The 17,679-nt window shown below is 40.9% G+C and overlaps 1 protein-coding gene across 1 annotated transcript in view; it reads left to right on the top strand.

Annotated features, from left to right (window-relative positions):
- PRDM6 (PR/SET domain 6) overlaps positions 1-8,592 on the top strand; it is a 100,280-nt gene extending 91,688 nt beyond the window's left edge. The window contains exon 8 of the mRNA XM_025210472.1: positions 7,013-8,592. Coding sequence (XP_025066257.1) covers positions 7,013-7,127 — 115 coding nt within the window. The 3' untranslated portion in view covers positions 7,128-8,592. The remainder of the gene's footprint in view (positions 1-7,012) is intronic.
- Positions 8,593-17,679: the final 9,087 nt, after the last annotated feature.

Genomic DNA, 17,679 nt, shown 5'->3' with positions numbered 1-17,679 from the left:
TCCTGCTGCAGAAAATAGTTTTATATATTGCTGCTGGACACGAATCATGAATACTGTTATCATTAACAAACAAGATAACTGTATTTGGAAAGCTGCAGTTACCTCAGTATTTCATTTTTAGTACTGAATTACAATATTTTTTTAATTAACAACTAACCACATTGTTTCAACAAATGCAAAGTACAAATTCAGAGCTGAAAATATGCTGGAAGTGCATGGATCATAGATTATGTATAAAAACTAGTTAATTGCCCACACAAAAGGCCAGTTATGCTATTAACTAATACCTGTGCAAAAATCTGACCTAATATTTATGCAATCATGATTGTACATATGAATTCGTAGACACATAGTATCATCCAAATTTTTGGCAGGGACATTTGTGCACAAGGCACTTTGAAAAAGACAGTTTTGAAAGGGACAAAAATTGTGAAGGAATTTTAAAATATGGTATATTCATTGTTATTAAAAGGGGTCTTTGATTGGACAGGGAGTGCTATGTGGGAGAAGGCTCTCTTTCTGCAAAGTCTAGCTAACTTTGCTGTCTATGGTAGCAGACTTTTCTATTTGCATTTCCCTGTAGATAAAAATGCTAAGTGAGGTTATCTGTAGTCAAAGCCTTAGCTACATCATCTGGGCATCAGGTCCAGTTAGAAGGGATTTCTTTTCATGTCATCACAAGCAATCATTTCAACCTAACCATTGCAATGTTTTGTGCATTCTTATCTCACTGAAGTCTCCACTACGGCTCCTAGTCTGGAACAAAGCTCTTAAATAAGGATAGCTCTCAAAAGTAGGCCAAATCAAAATTATTAGCCAGCCCCTCCATCTCTTTCAGTTCAGTGATAACAAAAGCTGGGTCAAAGAAGCACAATGCTGCTGCTGTCACACCTACGGATGTACAAATAATTGAGTACAAGTGATCGAGCCAACCAAAAAATCTGAAATAAATACTTTCAGCTTGGGTTGATTTGAAAAGGAAAATTTTCAGTTTTTCTTGCTGAAATGGAAAACTGAAACAAAAAAGTCATTTATGTTGGATAAAATATTTTATTTGGAAAGGCATAACATTCTGTTTGTTTTCAGGGTGCTTTTTTACTTTCTAAAAATAAATGTAGCTACACATGGCACATATCATGGAAACTCAAAATGTTTCATTAAAATATCAAAATGAAATATTTTGACTTTTTAATATTTTTCCCAGTATTTTGGTCAAAACAATTGCCTGAATTTGACAGAAATGACTTAATACTTTCAGTCAACACAAAGCTGTTTTCTTGACAAAACAAACTATTTACTGTAAAAAATTCGTCTAGACCAAGTTATTAGCACTACTAATACTTACAGCATTATGTCAGTACTGAGCAGTCAACTAGCAGAATGCCAACATTAAGTACCACTTAGCCAAAAAAATAATTCCTGGAAAAAAAAATTGTAATGGTACTTGAGAATCTGAGACAACCAGTCAGAGAAACAAGAAAAACAAAAGAACATGCTTTCCCCTCTATTAATAAGAGTAGTAAAAGAGAAAGGTTTATTGTAGAAATATAAAAAGAACTTGCTACGGGCCTTAACATAGGGCTGCATTGAATACAATAGGATCATACCTTTTTAATTTCAACCAAAGTGCCTATGCATTCAGTTTATGAAAATAACAAGGATCTGATTTTTGGTGATGGTCTTTAAGTTTCTGGGCATAGTTTTATGCAGTCTTAAACTGATTCTTTGCAGAGCTGAAACATTGAGCCTAGGTACGAATTAAATCCCTCAGAGTAGACCTTAGCAGTATGCAGCCCTTATTATTAATGAAAGAAACCTGAATTGCACCTGAGTAAATTCTAGTGGTTACCTTGAATGCTGACTGTACTTGATTGTATCCTCATGAAAGGTAGTATGAAGCATAACTACTACTATGTATAGCCACAGCTGTGCAATAACACAAAAAACCTTCAAAAATAAAGTTTAGGTTGAAGCTTATCTGAATATCTGACCTGAAATCTAATAGAAAAATCAAGTTTTGTTGTATACTAAATCAGGAATTGGCAGTCTATAGCCCCTGGGCCAAATCTGGCCCGCAAAGATGTTGGAGCTAATCTGGGAAGGTCAAACCCATCCCAAGGTGGCATGGGGGACTGGGCAGTGTGGAGCTGCATCAAGCCATCTGCCTTCTCCACAGCACCCTCCTTTGCAGCCTTTCCTACTGCTCTCCCATGCCTGCGCATACCCACATTGCAAAGGGGCCTGGTATCTGCCATGAGGCTAAGCACAGGCAGCTTGAGGTCTCAGGGATGGAGTGGGGTTGTGGGCTAGGGAGGGTGTTCAAAGGCGTGTGTGGAGATTTGTAACCCAGAGTGGCAAAAGATTGCCAAACCCTGTCCTAGATATCTATCTTAGAGGGTTCACTGCTGAGCTGAACTATTTTCTCACATTCTACAATAATATTAGGTAGACTTTAGGGCTAAACACAGACAGTCAGAAAGACTGAGGCTGAATCGATTAAATCGTCACAGATTAGTCTAAAATGCACAGATTGAATTGATAAGCAAATGAACAGATATTCAACTGGAGCAGATAGCTTGGGCAAAGGCCAGCCCACCCACCCTGTGAAGGAGGGTTTGTGGGGGAGGTGCAAAGCATGCTGAGATGCTGGGAGACTGTGCATTCATTTGACTATGAAGGGGATCAGGGACAGCAGTTCAATAAACTGATTTAACCTAAATCAGTTAAATTTGATACTGCATCCATCTAAGTTTATCTTAAATTGGTTTGGGCCATTTTGAAAGTGGTTTATGTGCACTGGACTTCTGTTCTATTACCAATTTGAATTGGTTTCCAATCACTTTTACAGGTTTACATATAACTTCTGTCCCTAGCCCAAGGTGCATAGGGTGCTTGTACACATAGGGGGGGGTTAGTTCCCCTAATTTGAAATGGCGCATCACAATTAAAAACCTACAAAATAAAAACCCACCATTTCAATTTAGGGGCTACCATCACTGTGACAGAATAGTAACAGCCCGCCATCAACTCATTCTCCACCCACCCACTGCCATGGGCAGGCTCCGTGTTGGGCAGGGGGGAGCGGAAAGTGGTAAGGAGCCTGATTCTTTTTTTTTTCCCTTATGGAGCCTGCCTGCCTCTCATGTGGCCAGCAGGCATGCTGCTGATGGGCCCTGAATTGCAGGGAACCCCAGTCCTTCCCTCTGCAGTGGCAGCACCCCCCCCGGGTTGCACCTGCCCACTAGCAGCACACCTGGGTTGCCCCAGCCCAGGTGCAGCCACCCACGTGGAGGAAAGGTCCAGGGCCCCCCTGGCTGCAGGAGAGGTGAGCAGGCTCTGCGAGGGGGGAAAAAACAAAGGATTGGCTTCACCACTTTTTTTTTTCCTGGCAGAGCCTGCCCACGCAAGCTGCCACTGGATCAGTCAGCCCCTGGGGTACGGGGGGCCTGGTGCTTTCCTCCATGGCAGTGGTGTCCCCTGGGGTTGCCTGGGTGGGTGGTAGCTGGGCAGGTGCTGCCTCAGCTTGCAGGCAGCACCCAGTCTGATCCAACAGTGCATGGGGCACTGGAAGCCTAGGCATGCTCAGGGAAGCTTGGGCTCGGTGAGTTTTCAGCGCCCTGTGCACTGTCCCCACCACTTTCCAACTGCCTGGGACCACCCAGAAATGGGCTGGCTTGCCCCTGGGGCAGTGCAGGAAGACAGCAGGAGGGGGGTTGGGTGTGCTGGTGGCCAGAGAAGGTGGCTGGGACAGTGCACGGGACACTGGAAGCCCACCAAGGCCAAATTTTTGCGCACCCACCCAGGCTTCCAGCACCCTGTGCACCATCTCCACTATCTTCTCTGCTCAAACTAAAATATATCTGAGGTGGTCTAAGTTGCCATGCTCAAAAAATTTAAATGTGAAAAAACCCGTGCAGGTATACACAGTAATGCTATTATGATAGACAAATGACGATTTCCCATCACTTTTTGTCACATGTACATGGCCCTACCATCACGTGTACAAGAGCCCGTAGAGGAACTTAAACCATTTAAGTACAAAATAGTAGCAGTGATCTGTATGCCCAGAACTGGCCTGACTTGACCTAGCTCCCACCTAAATCACTTTGGTATCTAGAAACTAGGTGGTCCCTAATTCCCCTGAAGGTCTGATCTGATAGGAGTAGCCTGGATGTGCATGACATTCACCAACAGACTTGGGCAGTTGCAGCTGCTTTCCTTTTAAGATTAGAAGAGGTGGTCATGCCAGAATACAAAAGGAACAGAGCAAGCCACAGAACAGTTGTAGGAACCCACCACCATGAGAGGACTTTGGGATTTGTATCCCAGGAGGAAAATAGAATCTTTCTGTCACACCAAGTCAGAGACCTAATCTTAGAGATGGCAGACACATCCCATGCTCAGTGTTTTCCTAATGATTAACTCTTGGCACAGCGTGTGGGGGGTTTTGGACCACTGTTCTGAACCAACGCTTCCCAGGCACTGCATAGGGAGCTCTGAGTTCTGGATATTATTCTGGGGCCAGATACCTAGAAGTCAGGGATTGCAGTAACTAATTTGTAGACACCTACAGGAAGAATTCTATTTCAACTAGTGGATAACCAAAGTGTAGCTTGAGACTAACTCTGAGTTACCCAGCTTTTTGTGCAGGAATAAGTCCATTATCTGCTGTGCACATGTAAGCGCCCTGCCTCTAACCCCTTATAGGAATAGGATTGACCTCTGGAGATGTGTAGACATCTCCCTATCCTATAATGGAATACTAGCACCGTATTGAATCTTTGCCTAACATTTTTAAAAAGAGATGCTTCACTAAATAATCTGATATTGAAGTGATTTCCTTTCCCTCTGTTTTATATAATTCTTCAGATTCCTTTTTATTTGATGAACTGCTCTCCTGTTTATGAGCTACACTGTCTGATGGATGTATGTGTGCACATGTCATATAATACCCGAGACAGGAAGTATTTTGGTATTCTATGTTACAGTTGAGATTTTCAAAAGTGGGCGCCCTGAATTTAGCTACTATATGCACATTTAGGCACCTAAATACATGCCATAATTTTCAGAAGTGGCAAGTACCCACAGCTACCAGTGACATCTGTGAGATTTCTACCTGTTTGGCACGTCTGAAAAATCTCAGATGCCCAAACATGGATTTAGGATTCTAATGGCAGGCACATGTGTTTTAAAAAAACCCCTAAAACTTAACTTATATCTATTGTATATATATTATCTAGGTAAACTCATATGTACATTTATGTGTATTTATACATATGTATATTTGTAGTATACTGTACATATACACTGTTTATAAGGATACACATATTAATAAAATAACAAAATTTCAAGATCAAGTAGATAGTCGTGCCTCCCATAACCCAAGCTAATCCTAGCACTAAAATTGATTCTAGTTCCTTCAAGATATACATATATAAAGAATATAATAATTTGTAAGTTTGTCAAGCAATGAAAGGTAGTATATTTTGACACACTAATCCAGTAACTAATCAGTTTTCTAATAAACAATCAGCAATACACTAATGTGTCATCAGCATTTCAGGAGCTCTGGAGAGAGGATGATCTGCACGTAGACGTTAATGAATACACCAAAAATCATTAGGTGATCAATATTTCTGAGTTATTTTCATTGAGCTGATAGGTCTGATACATTAAAGCTGACATTTTACATTTGTCAAGATCACAGTGCAGTTTTTAACACTGGAACAGGCTGCAAAAATATTCCCAGAAAGACAATCAAAGAAACACAACTTAGGCATGTTGACATTTTAGGCTGGTACAGTAGTTTAGATGAATGAATGTGTAATATTTGAGGACTGAGTTCCTAAACCATACGTTTTCTACACATTCCAATTATGTATGCATATACATATTTTATCATTTTTGTAAATGGCTAATTCTGTGGAGATTCACCTTTTCCTATGAAGAAATAAAGATGGATAGAAGGCAGTGGCAACCATTGTTTTCTTCGCTGCTTCTTTGAAGATGGGGAGTTAATTCATCATAGTGATACTTTTATTGAAATCTTTGAAGATAAACATCACGCAGCACCATTAAATCAAAGGTGGATGTTTGCGTGAGGGCCTTTCAAAGAAAGTCTACTGTATCCCTCATTGTATTCCATCATGGAATTGCATCTAGTATTCACAATACTAATTAAAAAGAAAAACACATTTTAAAAAGTTAAGATTTGATATAGTAGATTGTCTTTTAGAACAGGGCAGATGATTCCTTCTGAACTAGGGATACCCCTGTCCTATCCCCTCAGAGACTCTGCAACATAATTAATTCATTCATTAATTTGTTATAGATTGTAGTCCACTGGAGAGAGAAAGAGAGCAAGTAGTGTGAAGACTTAAAAGACAATGAAGCACACATTGCTGACCTTTATGAGTTCCTTCTCACCCCACACACATGTCAAATGCTGTGAATGTTTTCAGGCAATTGATTAAGCAATCACTAATCCTACAAGCTTATTTAACATAAACCAAACTGCATAGTCATATCAGATAAATAAAAAGCTTTCTCTTGTTATAATACATAGCAATTACTGCCCTACAGCTTCTTCTCCAATAGGTGAATGCCAGATTTTAAATGAGCAGAGGGTGAAATTCTATTTGTCATCAATTTCTCCTAGGGGTTACAGAGCAGAAAACTGCAGACAAGCTGCTTCTTTGATGGCTCACTCCTAAAAAGCTCTTTTTGTTCTTTATCTATTTGAACTGACAGTGATCAGAGCAACAGCAGGACAGGCCTCTCTGGAGAAATCACCTTCCCCCTGTCTATTGACAGATTCTTCTGTTCTGAATCAGACAGGCCTTGTCCCATCATAGGCATCAAGGCCTTGGAAGTAGCCACCAATTAAACCTCTTGAGCCGGTAAAATCTGAAGCCACTTTTGAGTGTCTGTTCTGATTAGGCAGGATGAGACAAAGCCCATCACCCCCCAGAAGCAGCTCCCCAGTCTCAATTTTCTCTCTTGCCTTCACCAGGTGCGAGAGGTGTGAGAGGAGCTTCACACAAGCCACCCAGCTGAGTCGACACCAGAGGATGCCCAATGAGTGCAAGCCAATAACAGAGAGCACAGAATCAATTGAAGTGGATTAACTGATTGACTGGTTGGAATTAAACTGCAAGGAAAGTCATGATTAAATGTCACGGACACTTAAGCAAAACCAAAGATTTCCTCTGAGCAACTTTCAATCAGCCCCAGAAAACCAAAAGCAGTAATAAAATAAGTAAGATGTTAAGAGATATTGATCCTGGCATGGAAGTGAGGCCAGGAAAGAGATTATTTATTTATGACTAGGGATGAGACTTATTTCAATGGACAAGTTACCTGGGACTGCTAACAGTTCAAGTCCCACCATGTATTGCTTTATTTCTAAAAGCCTTTATTATTGTTATTTAATACCAAAGCGAGGAATCTCAAGGGTTCTTCTGCCCATAGTTATGACTGAGAATGCACATGGACTTGTTTATTGTTGCACCTTTTTTGTAGCATGACTCTAAGTACCCAGATGTAATCCTTATTTTTGGCTGGGTTGGGTTGGGTTAAGTTGGTTTTGACATGGCTATAATAGAAATTGTTGTCTGAATAGTGAGATGGAAAGTGATCAAGCACCACATCTGAGTTGGCCTCCTCACACCAAAGGACATTTCATTTCCATGGTTCCACACCTCACATTGTGTGCACTTTTTCATGTAAATGTCTTTATCAGATAATGCATTGGCACCGAAGCTCTGCGAAAACCGAATAAGCAACCTGTAAATACACAGTTGTGCAAGGATGTCAGAAAGAAAGACAGTTTAAACAAAGGCACATTTTAAATAGGATAGCATCACTTTGAAATATGCAATGATAAAAAGTGTTTTCAGCAAAATTGTAGTTTAATGTTAAAAAAAAACCCTGTATATCTGAATATCCTGTTGTAAGCAGCAAGACAAAAAAGCTAGGTTCAAGTTTTCATTTGGATGGTTGCTTTAATAGTTTATCAATTCCAGCAAAATTAATCAAAAACCCAGTTTACAGTGCCCAGCTATTTCTATCATACTGGCTCAGGTTCACTTGAAAGTAGTCCCAGATCAGTTTCAACAAACTTGGGCTGAGCTTCAGTATTGTAAAGGAAATCTGAATCCAGGTGACTCATGAATGGCTTCAGGCTTCATTGCAGTCACTTCAGGAAGATGTATTTAATTTTCTTTCAAGGCATGAGTCTAATTCTAATTAATGTAAAAGAAGTTACGTATACTTAGCAAGGGAATAAGTGTCTGCATAAAGATTCTAACACAGTATAACAGAGTACTGAACGTGCACACACGGGAGAGGCTAAACACTGAAGTAGTGTTCTTTATGAACAAGGTGCAGCTAACATGATACATTTTTATTGGGAATTGCACACTTTGGATGAAATTCTGCCACATTAAAGTCTCTGGGAGTTTTGCCATTTATTTCAAAAGGACCATGATTTTACTCTTAATTTGTATGGTGCTAGAGGTTAAAAAGATGCCCCTTTGAAACAAATTCATATTTAATAAAAGAAAAAAATAATAAATGTTTGCATGCGAGTAAAGTCTTTTGTGGAGGGTGGAGTATTTGTCACGTTTTACACAATCTTATAAAAGTGCCTAGTCCTTATGGATTATAGACACTGCTGTTGTATCATCTCATCACATATTTGACCGTACTCCCTCACTGATTTCAGTGAGGACTTCTGTTCAAAACTGGTTGTACAATATAGCTAAAAGCAGTGCCTTTCTTAATCAATACCATCAAACATCACTACTAGTCTTTTTTCATACCTATCAGTTGATGATACTTCGTGTTATTCTAAAATGGTAAAACAAAATGTGAGTGCAAGGCAATCCAGGACACAGATCCTGGCACCAGTTAAGACAATGGCAATAATCCTATTAGCTTCAATTAAACTAGGAATTCACACAACATATATAGTAAACAAACATTTTCAGTAGCTATGTGCACGATAGGATGCCATTTGGAAAATGACTGTGCTGCCTACCTCCAAGGCTGAACTCACTGGAATAAGGAAATTCAGTGATGAAGAAAGGGATATTTGGAAAAGTGGGAGCTGGCATTGGCAAATGAAGGTCAATGAGAGTATGATATATAACCCATTCCCAGGGCTAACCTATTTTTTTGGTGACAACATCTTGGGTTTGTTAAGTCTCCCAGTTTATCATGGTATTACAAGAGATTGCTGGTCATTTGGAGCCATATGTCCTTTGTATCTTATCTCTAGCATTGCTGAACACTAACTGTATGAAAGCAAGGTACTTATTTGTCAACTTCTACATTGTTTTTCCCTGTTGTACCCATACTGGTATGATCTTACAGAGAGGTCTGTTGGAAATGTTCACAGCATTAAGCTCAACTTTTCATTAAATTGTTTTGTTTCACCAAAAAACTGCTAAATTTTCTTCACTCGTTTTCAGTCAAAATGGTTCTCTTTCAGTATTAAAAAACCTTGGTATATTTTAGACTTTATAACTTCATTTAACCAAAGATCACTTTTGCTTTAAACACCCAGCATATTTAAGCTTTGGGTGTTTCAGAGCTAAAAATGCAATTTTATAAAAATGTAAAAAAGCCAGGTTTTAAATCTTGATATGTCATACTGCAAAATTGTAATTTTATTTTGTGAACTGCTGTGAAGAAAAATAGCTCCATTATTTTTACCTAGTTCTAATTGTAGGGTTGTTTTTATAAATGCTCAATTGATTATTTGATTATTTTAAAGGAATTTATGGGGAGGGTTTTGTTTTTCAACAAATATAAGAAATTAAATACCCAGTCCTATAAAAGGCTGAGCAGCATTAACTCTCAATTAATTTACATAGTCCCTGCATGAATTTTGCAAAGAAAGAAAAGGGAAAAAATAACATGGTAAAATATAAATTAAAAAAAACCCAGTAGAAATCTTGGGCATTGCTATCTTAACTGTGTCCCTTTCGTTACATTTTTATATTCTGCGTTACAGTTTACAATTTTGCCAAAAAGTAACTTTTAGTGCGACTACCGTGTTTTGCTGTGTGGGCATCAAAGACGCAAACTACTTTGAGAGAAGTTGCTTCTGTTAATGTTCCAACTTCTACAAAATTAGCAAATAGCTTATCTAGAAAAAATGCACATCTCTTTTGAGTTTCCACTATTTGAATGTTGGGTAAATGTCCACATTTATGGATGCTTATCTGAATTTATTATTTGAACTACCGGAGGTTCTAATCTGCTACAAACTGGTATTTCTGTAGGAGGAGATCAAAGAAGTTGGGTATCAACATTGTAATTTAAAGATCAGCACTCAGGCCTCATTGTGTTCAGAGCACAGATTGACTTGAGCAGCCATAGCTACTTTACAGAAACCATTTCTAAACCTTTCAGTACATCTCTAGTGGTAATATGATGCTTGCATGTTATTTTAATAGCACAGTATAAAATAATCTCACTAGAATGAAGCACTCATATTTAGCACTTGAACAGAGCAAGATTTACATGATTTCTGTAAAACATGCAGTCATTTCAGAGAAAACTACAGAGATGAGCAGATTTTGCATCAAACTTAGGTGGGAAATGAGATATGTTAAAGTCTGGCAAGCAAGTTATGTTAGCAATCTCTATTGCTGTATTATTGAACCATTCTCTCCTATTTCTGTGAGGTGAAATCAGTGGTAGTTTAGAGCCATCAGCATCTCAGCAGGTAAGACCTATATTTTGTAATTCTTTTTTAAGGCCCTGATCCAGCTAACACTGAAACATATGCATAAAATTACAGATGAGCATAAGGCTAGTGCTGAACTTGGATGGCTTATTCCTGACCTTATAATTATGTGCTAAAATGATTTCCTAATAGGGGCCTGCATCATTTTAAGCACACCAAAGTGTAATTTCTGCAGAAATCATCTTGTTCTTCCAGATAACATTTTATTATATTTGTTCATCTTAAATCACTATGTTGTGCCAGACAAGCAATACAGTTTTAATTACTGTACTGCTTTCTCTAAGACACTTTTTATAAAATAGGTGGTGGTGCATAAATACAATTCAGTGGGAAACATTCCCACTCATGATTTTATAGCTGGTGTCACTCTTCAGCAACACGATGCAATACTGTATATCCTACTAAAAATCAACAAGCTGAAACACATCCTGAATTGGATTAAACAACATCTAGTTGCTTTCTGCTCTTGCTGAATGATGAGCAAGCTTTTTTCAGGTATGGATGGAATAATTAGGCATTTGGATCCATTAAGGACATGATCTTATGTGCTTGAACAGAGTGAGTGAAAGCAGTAAGTGAAGTATGATTACCTCAAAATGTAGTCATTATGTGCCTACTTTTTCTGAAGCTCTTATGATTGGCTTTGAAGTTTGGTAAATATGTGCAAAAGTCACACTTTCCAACCTTGAGGCATCTAAAGCCTTTTCCTCAACAAGTAAATGTGTATGTTTCTAATTTTGTGCAGCACACAGAATGAAATATCATATACGCCTATGGATGCCCTTCTCAGAAAAGCTTCAGGTCCTCTGTGAAAACGCAAGCACAATCCCAAATAACATGACACTTTTGGATACAAAAATGACTGTCTTTCTTTGAAGAACAGAATTTTGAATAACGTAACGATTACAGTAAAATCCTTAATGGCTCTGATGTGTGGGTTGGCCACATTTTTTGGTATCCTTATCTCTTTTTAATAGCTATTTATCATTTGTATGGTGCTGTTAGAGTATGTGGTGCTGTCTTATAAGTGCCAAACATGGTTTCTAAATGATAAATATTTGAAAATCATAAACGTAGCAAGTCATCTGTTTCTGAAAGTTATATATTGCTATGACTTATTTCCAATTTATCATTAGTGCACTTTTTTGTTGCATCCAAATCCTTGCTGTGTATGAGTTCCCATAAATTAAAATATGTTGAACAGCGTGCAGTCTTTTATCCACACTCAATTTTTGAAAGTTTAGACATGATTAAGCCAAACTGAAAAAGGGCAAATCCCCATGCAGTAGATGTAGAATATTCTGGAAGGGTCCTTTGTTGTAATAAGACTAATAATGACACTGTAATTAGAATGGTAAACAGCTTGCTTGCATTTTTTAAACTTCATAAAATTGCATCTTTTTTTACTGTCAAGGACGAATTATGTCATGCATGTAGCTGTACTCTTGTGATATAAAATGTAAAGATACCGTTGTGTTTAAATGAGAAAACAGGCACACATTTAAAGAAAAAAAAGACAAAGAAATGTAAATATATTTGATTAATAAAACATTTTATTATTATGTTGTATGAGCTTGCTCCTCTTTGTTCATATTTAAAATTTTGAAAATGTGTACATGTGGGAAATACAGATATGTTTAAACGCCATTGGGCAAAAGGCAGTGTCAAAATAATCTGAGTGTGTTGCAATATTGTGTGCGCCATATATTTTCTGAATGCCCCACAACATGATTTCTTAGTCTGGATGTTGCAAAGAAGTTTGCAGCATGATCACCATTTTGTCTTTCCTTGCAGCTGTATGGGAAGATGGGAGAGAACCCCAAGTTTTGGGGGTTTTTTAATATGGTGTAACCAAGGGTCACAATATGAAAAAGGGGAAGAACTACTTCTCTATGAGATTCTGTAGCTTGTTTTATGACACAAATAATTTAACTGGGGTTACTTACTCTGAGCATGATTGTACAATTTTATTTACTTTTAAGAGCTTTAACCTTGACTGTTTTTATTTACTTGAGCCCCGACTTCTAAGGATCACCATCTAGTGGGCTAAAACAGAATTTCAATTTTCCAAGTTTATTGACATATTCTCTTTCTTTTTAAGTAAATCTAATACCAAAGCTGAAAGCACTAATCATGTTCCACTGTGAGGAACCTTCTGTGCCTTTTGTAACATGATTTCACTGCAGCCATATATGTCAAAGAGCCATGATTAGTTCACTAAGTCACCCCTTGTTCCACTTGAAAAAATACCACTTGAGTATGAGAAAAATATGTCAGTTTTTGTTGTTTTTCATGTTATATGACCTTTATATAAGCACCAGAACCACCACGGTAGAATAATTGTGTGAAACTACTGTACTTGAAAAAATACGCAGGTAATTGGCCAGCAGGCTGCCTGCTGGTTTGCAAGTAGCTTGGATAGTCAATCATCCAAGGCAAATGTCTATATATGCAAGGAAAGTTCTTTAAAACAAGAAATTGCATTGAGTCATGCTGCATGAGATTATATCCCCTAACCTGTGTAATCTGTCATGAGCTAATGAGACACAAATGTTTAAAAGGGGGGAGAATAGTCCTTTTGGCTGGTGGCCTAATCTAAGATAGCTCAAATAGATTCTTGGGTCCACCTTCTCACTCCCTTTCTTGTGAGTGATTTAGTAGGGGTGAGTCTCAGGTCTCTTGCTAGTGAGTCCCTATTTTTCTTTTTTTTAGTGAATTTACTTAGCTGGTCTGAGAGTTATGGAGACTTAAGTTTGACCAAGAATAGCTTGGATACTCACAAGACTTGATTCTATGCCAGATCTTACACTAGTAAGGAAGTGACCCAATCAGTCTTTGATTTCCCAGCCTTTGTGCTAGTTGCTTTAACAACATGGCCACTTGCTCACAAAATGAACAAAGACTACACTACACCAAGCTTGCAAAGTAGCATAGTCACAGCTAAAAAATAGCTCATTTGGTGCAAACTACTTAATCACTACCAGACGGTTAAAAGAAACCACCTTTCAGTCATCACAAACCTAGGCTAGATTTGAATTGGCAACTTTCAGGTAAATGATGCTGTTTTTTGACATCAATCTCTGCAGTATCCATTTTCCTATCCTCCCCCTCCCCTTTTTCCCTGGTTGATTAAGGAACTGTACTACAGGTTTCAGATTAACTATGGGCCATCCCCAAGATATAGACATCTTTTTTTAGACAGAAGTTACATGATGATGATTAGGCATTTGGAGCTATGTTTGTAAAGAGGACTTAGGTTCAGGAACTTTTAGGTGTCTTAGGCTAAGGACAGGGGTGTAGGTTGTAGCCATGTTGGTCTAACTTGGTTGGTCAACTTGGTTGGTCTAATAAAAGATAGCAGATTCATCCAAAGAACCTTGTCTGCCTTATGCTAGGGACAGACATTCAAAAAGCCCACGCCTGAATTAATTCAGTTTTTGCAGGTTAGTCTAACCTGCAGAGAGTGAACCAGTTTACAAGTGGATAGATGTTCGGCACATGCCTGCAGTGACTCAAGCCAGAAGCCTGGGGGTACTAGAGCAGCCCTCCCTTCCACAAGAGAGGGGGGCATTGCCAGGCCCCAGCAGGCCCGCCCCAGCAGCTCCCTGACAGGGAGAGTAAACCCTGCACACAGGCCTGCCCGGCCCCAGATGGGAACTGTCCCCCCCTCCTCCTTCCCCACCACCGTGGGGCTGGGAGGAGGGCCCTGTTTGGTGCTGGGAGGGCTTTTTTCCCTCCTCCTCCCTACCCTGCAGTGGAGTGAGGGGGGGGGGGGGGTGCTCTGTGCAGCTGCCTGGCCCCAGAGAGGGACTCTTCCCCCTGCTTCCCCACCCCCCGCAGGGCAGGGGGAAGCTCTGTTCCATGCTGGGAATGAACCTTCCCCCTCCACCGTCACCCCCTAGAGGGGCAGCAGGGGCCTGGAGCTCAGCTGGGCAGGGTGTAGGGGTGAGGGTGAAGGGTGTTGGGACCCCCCCACGCACTCCCCCCATGGCATGCAGCCCCTGCTGCCTAGCAGCAGCAGCAGGCAGGGAGGCCAGGGCACTGGTGCCTGGCACTGCACTGCATTGGGAGAGGGTGCAGAGACTGCCCCATTGCTGGGGCTCTGTTCCCCAGGCCTGCAGCTCCAGCACTTGCAGTGGGGGAATCCCCACGCTGGAGCCTGCTGCCTCCCCTGCTCCCTGCTGTGCAGGTTCCTGTACTGCCCGAGTGGAGGGAGCCCTGACCTCTGCTTCCATGCAGAATCCAGCATGGGGCTTCCCCTCTGCAAGTGCAGAGCAGCAGGTGCATGGCACGGAGCCCCTGCAATAGAGGCAGCTGGTGCTGTGCTGGGGGCAAGAAGAGCAGCCCCGTGAAGCCTGCCCAGCAATTTCTATTCCACTCTGGGGCCGGACAGCATTGCATGGAGCGCCCCCACTCTGTGGCAGTGGAGGTGGAGGAAGGGGAGGAGGAGGAAGAGTCCCCATCCAGCACCTCACAGAGGTCGCCTCCCCAGCCTGGAAGGAGGAGAGGGAAGAGTGCCCCCCAGCAGAACAGAGCCCCCCTCCCCACCCTGGGGGACAACCAACCAGCACGGCCCCATTAAAGGTGAAGGGGGCAGGGAGAAGGGTTAATTCCTCCCTCCATCCCTTCCCTGCAGTTGGGGTCTGACAGCTCCAGCGGCTACCGCTGCAGCCCCCTCCCCTTTGCTACCCAGCAGACAGGAAGAATTAACCCAGTCCCTGCCCACTTTGCGTTAACAGGGCTATGCCTGCTGGTGTCTCTGCTAGGGCCATTCCCTGCTCTGGCTAGAGAGCAAAGGGGAGGGGTCAGCCCAGCAGCTGCAGCAGAGAGCCCTGCCCTGCCCAGAGAGCATTCTGGGATGCTGGGGGAGTCTGGTTTAGCTTAAACCAGCAAGGGGTCTGGGACAGACATTACATAAACTGGTTTGAGCCAAATCAGTTAAGTCTGATACCAAATGCAACCAGGTGAATCTCAAACTGGTTTTGGCCATTTTGAAACTGGTTTATGTTCACTAAAGGTTCTGTTCCAGGTTTAAACCAGTTTCTGATCACTAAAACAGCTGGTTTATGTGTAATGTCTGGCCTTACTATCTACAGGAATCCACAGCCTTGAATGAAGCATCTAGACTCTCCAGCCATGGCATGGGAGAGTAAGGTAGTTGAGAATGTGTTCCACAAAGGGAACATGCTAGCAGAAAGCTGCCTAGCCTACAGCAGCCCTTCTCTTCAGCTGGCTTCTGAAGATCCCGTGCTTAGGCACCTAATCTCTCCCCAAACAGTATAAAGGGAATCTGGTTGCCTAACTCAGAGATAAGACTTCCCCTGACCAATACAATGTCCAGTGGATTTTGTGGGTTTGACTTCCAAGTAACTGATATATTCCTGACTGTGGGTCATTTTTATACAACCAGCTAAGAGCAGAAACCACATTTTACACACAATTGGCCTTCAGTAGCTGTGGATGCAGCTTTCTTGCTTTCCCCATTCACTAAAGCAGAGCCAATCATAAAGTCACACAACAGAAGAATCAGATCTGAAAAACACAACTGAATCCATATTAAGGGCAGGAGGAAAAATGAGGAAAGCCTGAATATTAGGAATGGAGTTTTATTTGGTAGGATCAAGATATTTGCACTTCAGCCCTGAAGCCTCACTTCTGAAAGGCACCTGGTCAAATCCAAGTCTTTTGTTGTGTGGTACCTGTTTTAATTTTGGAGACTCCCCCACTTAACTTTTTGTAAGCCAAATCAGTCTGTAGTAAGCAATCCTTTCTGGACAGATCTGTACTGGAACAGCTTTCTCTCAGATGCCTCTCCTTTGGCAGCAGTGAAAGGGACATAGCCTTCTTTTATACTTTTCATGCCCCTCCAGTCTCTCAGTGCCATCCAATTTGTATTTATTTTTTCTTCAACTATCTTAACCCTTTTGCATACTACTACATTCAAACAGTCTCCCTTTCCCCTGCATTTCTTAAAATGAGTGTGCATACGCCTGAGAAAAGAACTTGCCTTTGTTTATATTGGCATAGTGGGTCTTAGGAAAGCATTTTGCTTTTCCATAATCTAAGTCTCCATGAACATGACTCAAGTTATAATGGTTAGGCAGAGCCTTGGACCTGGATTTTTTTCAGGGAGCCAAGAGGAGGTTGGCTTGAGGAGATTGCACCTCTGGAGAACAAAGCTTCTCTTCTAATTCTGTCTGGCAACATTTATTTATTGTATAGGTGGTGGCAGTTGCTCTCTTGTTATCCTGTGGTATGAAAAATCATTAGAAAGCCAATACATGAGAGGATTAGAAAATATTTCAGAAGATACAAAAATGTGCAGATGTGCATACAAATGTGTGTATAAATAGTCTTAACTACAGTGTCCTAACTTGTCTATTCTTTTTGCTGTGCATTCATGGCATGTAGGTAAGAAAGCGATAATGAGCATGATGCCAGATCCTCAGCTGTAATACAGGAGTATTTGAAGTCCATGGAGCTTTGCTGATTTATAACAGCTATGCAGCCATCTACCTCACTATAGGGACTTTGAGGAAATCTCTGTACCTTCAGAATATCTTTATACAGTAGTAGCATGCAGAAATATCCAAGTTAGTTCCAGACCAGAAGCAATATAACCACATTAATGCAATGCTATATATACTAATTGGCTAATTTGAGCAGTGATTCATAGATTCATAGATTCTAGGGTTGGAAGGGACCTCAATAGATCATCAAGTCCGACCTCCTGCGTAGGCAGGAAAGAGTGCTGGGTCTAGATGAGTGCTGGGTTTAGATGACCCCAGCTAGATGCCTATCTAACCTCCTCTTGAAGACCCCCAGGGTAGGGGAGAGCACCACCTCCCTTGGGAGCCCATTCCAGACCTTGGCCTCTCTAACTGTGAAGTTCTTCCTAATGTCTAGTCCACCAGGACTCCAAG

This window comes from Alligator sinensis, unplaced genomic scaffold (genome assembly GCF_000455745.1).
Source record: "Alligator sinensis unplaced genomic scaffold, ASM45574v1 scaffold1451_1, whole genome shotgun sequence".
Classification (NCBI taxonomy): domain Eukaryota; kingdom Metazoa; phylum Chordata; order Crocodylia; family Alligatoridae; genus Alligator; species Alligator sinensis.
Note: the sequence above shows the minus strand (reverse complement) of the source record. Positions and strands in the feature narration are given on the sequence as shown.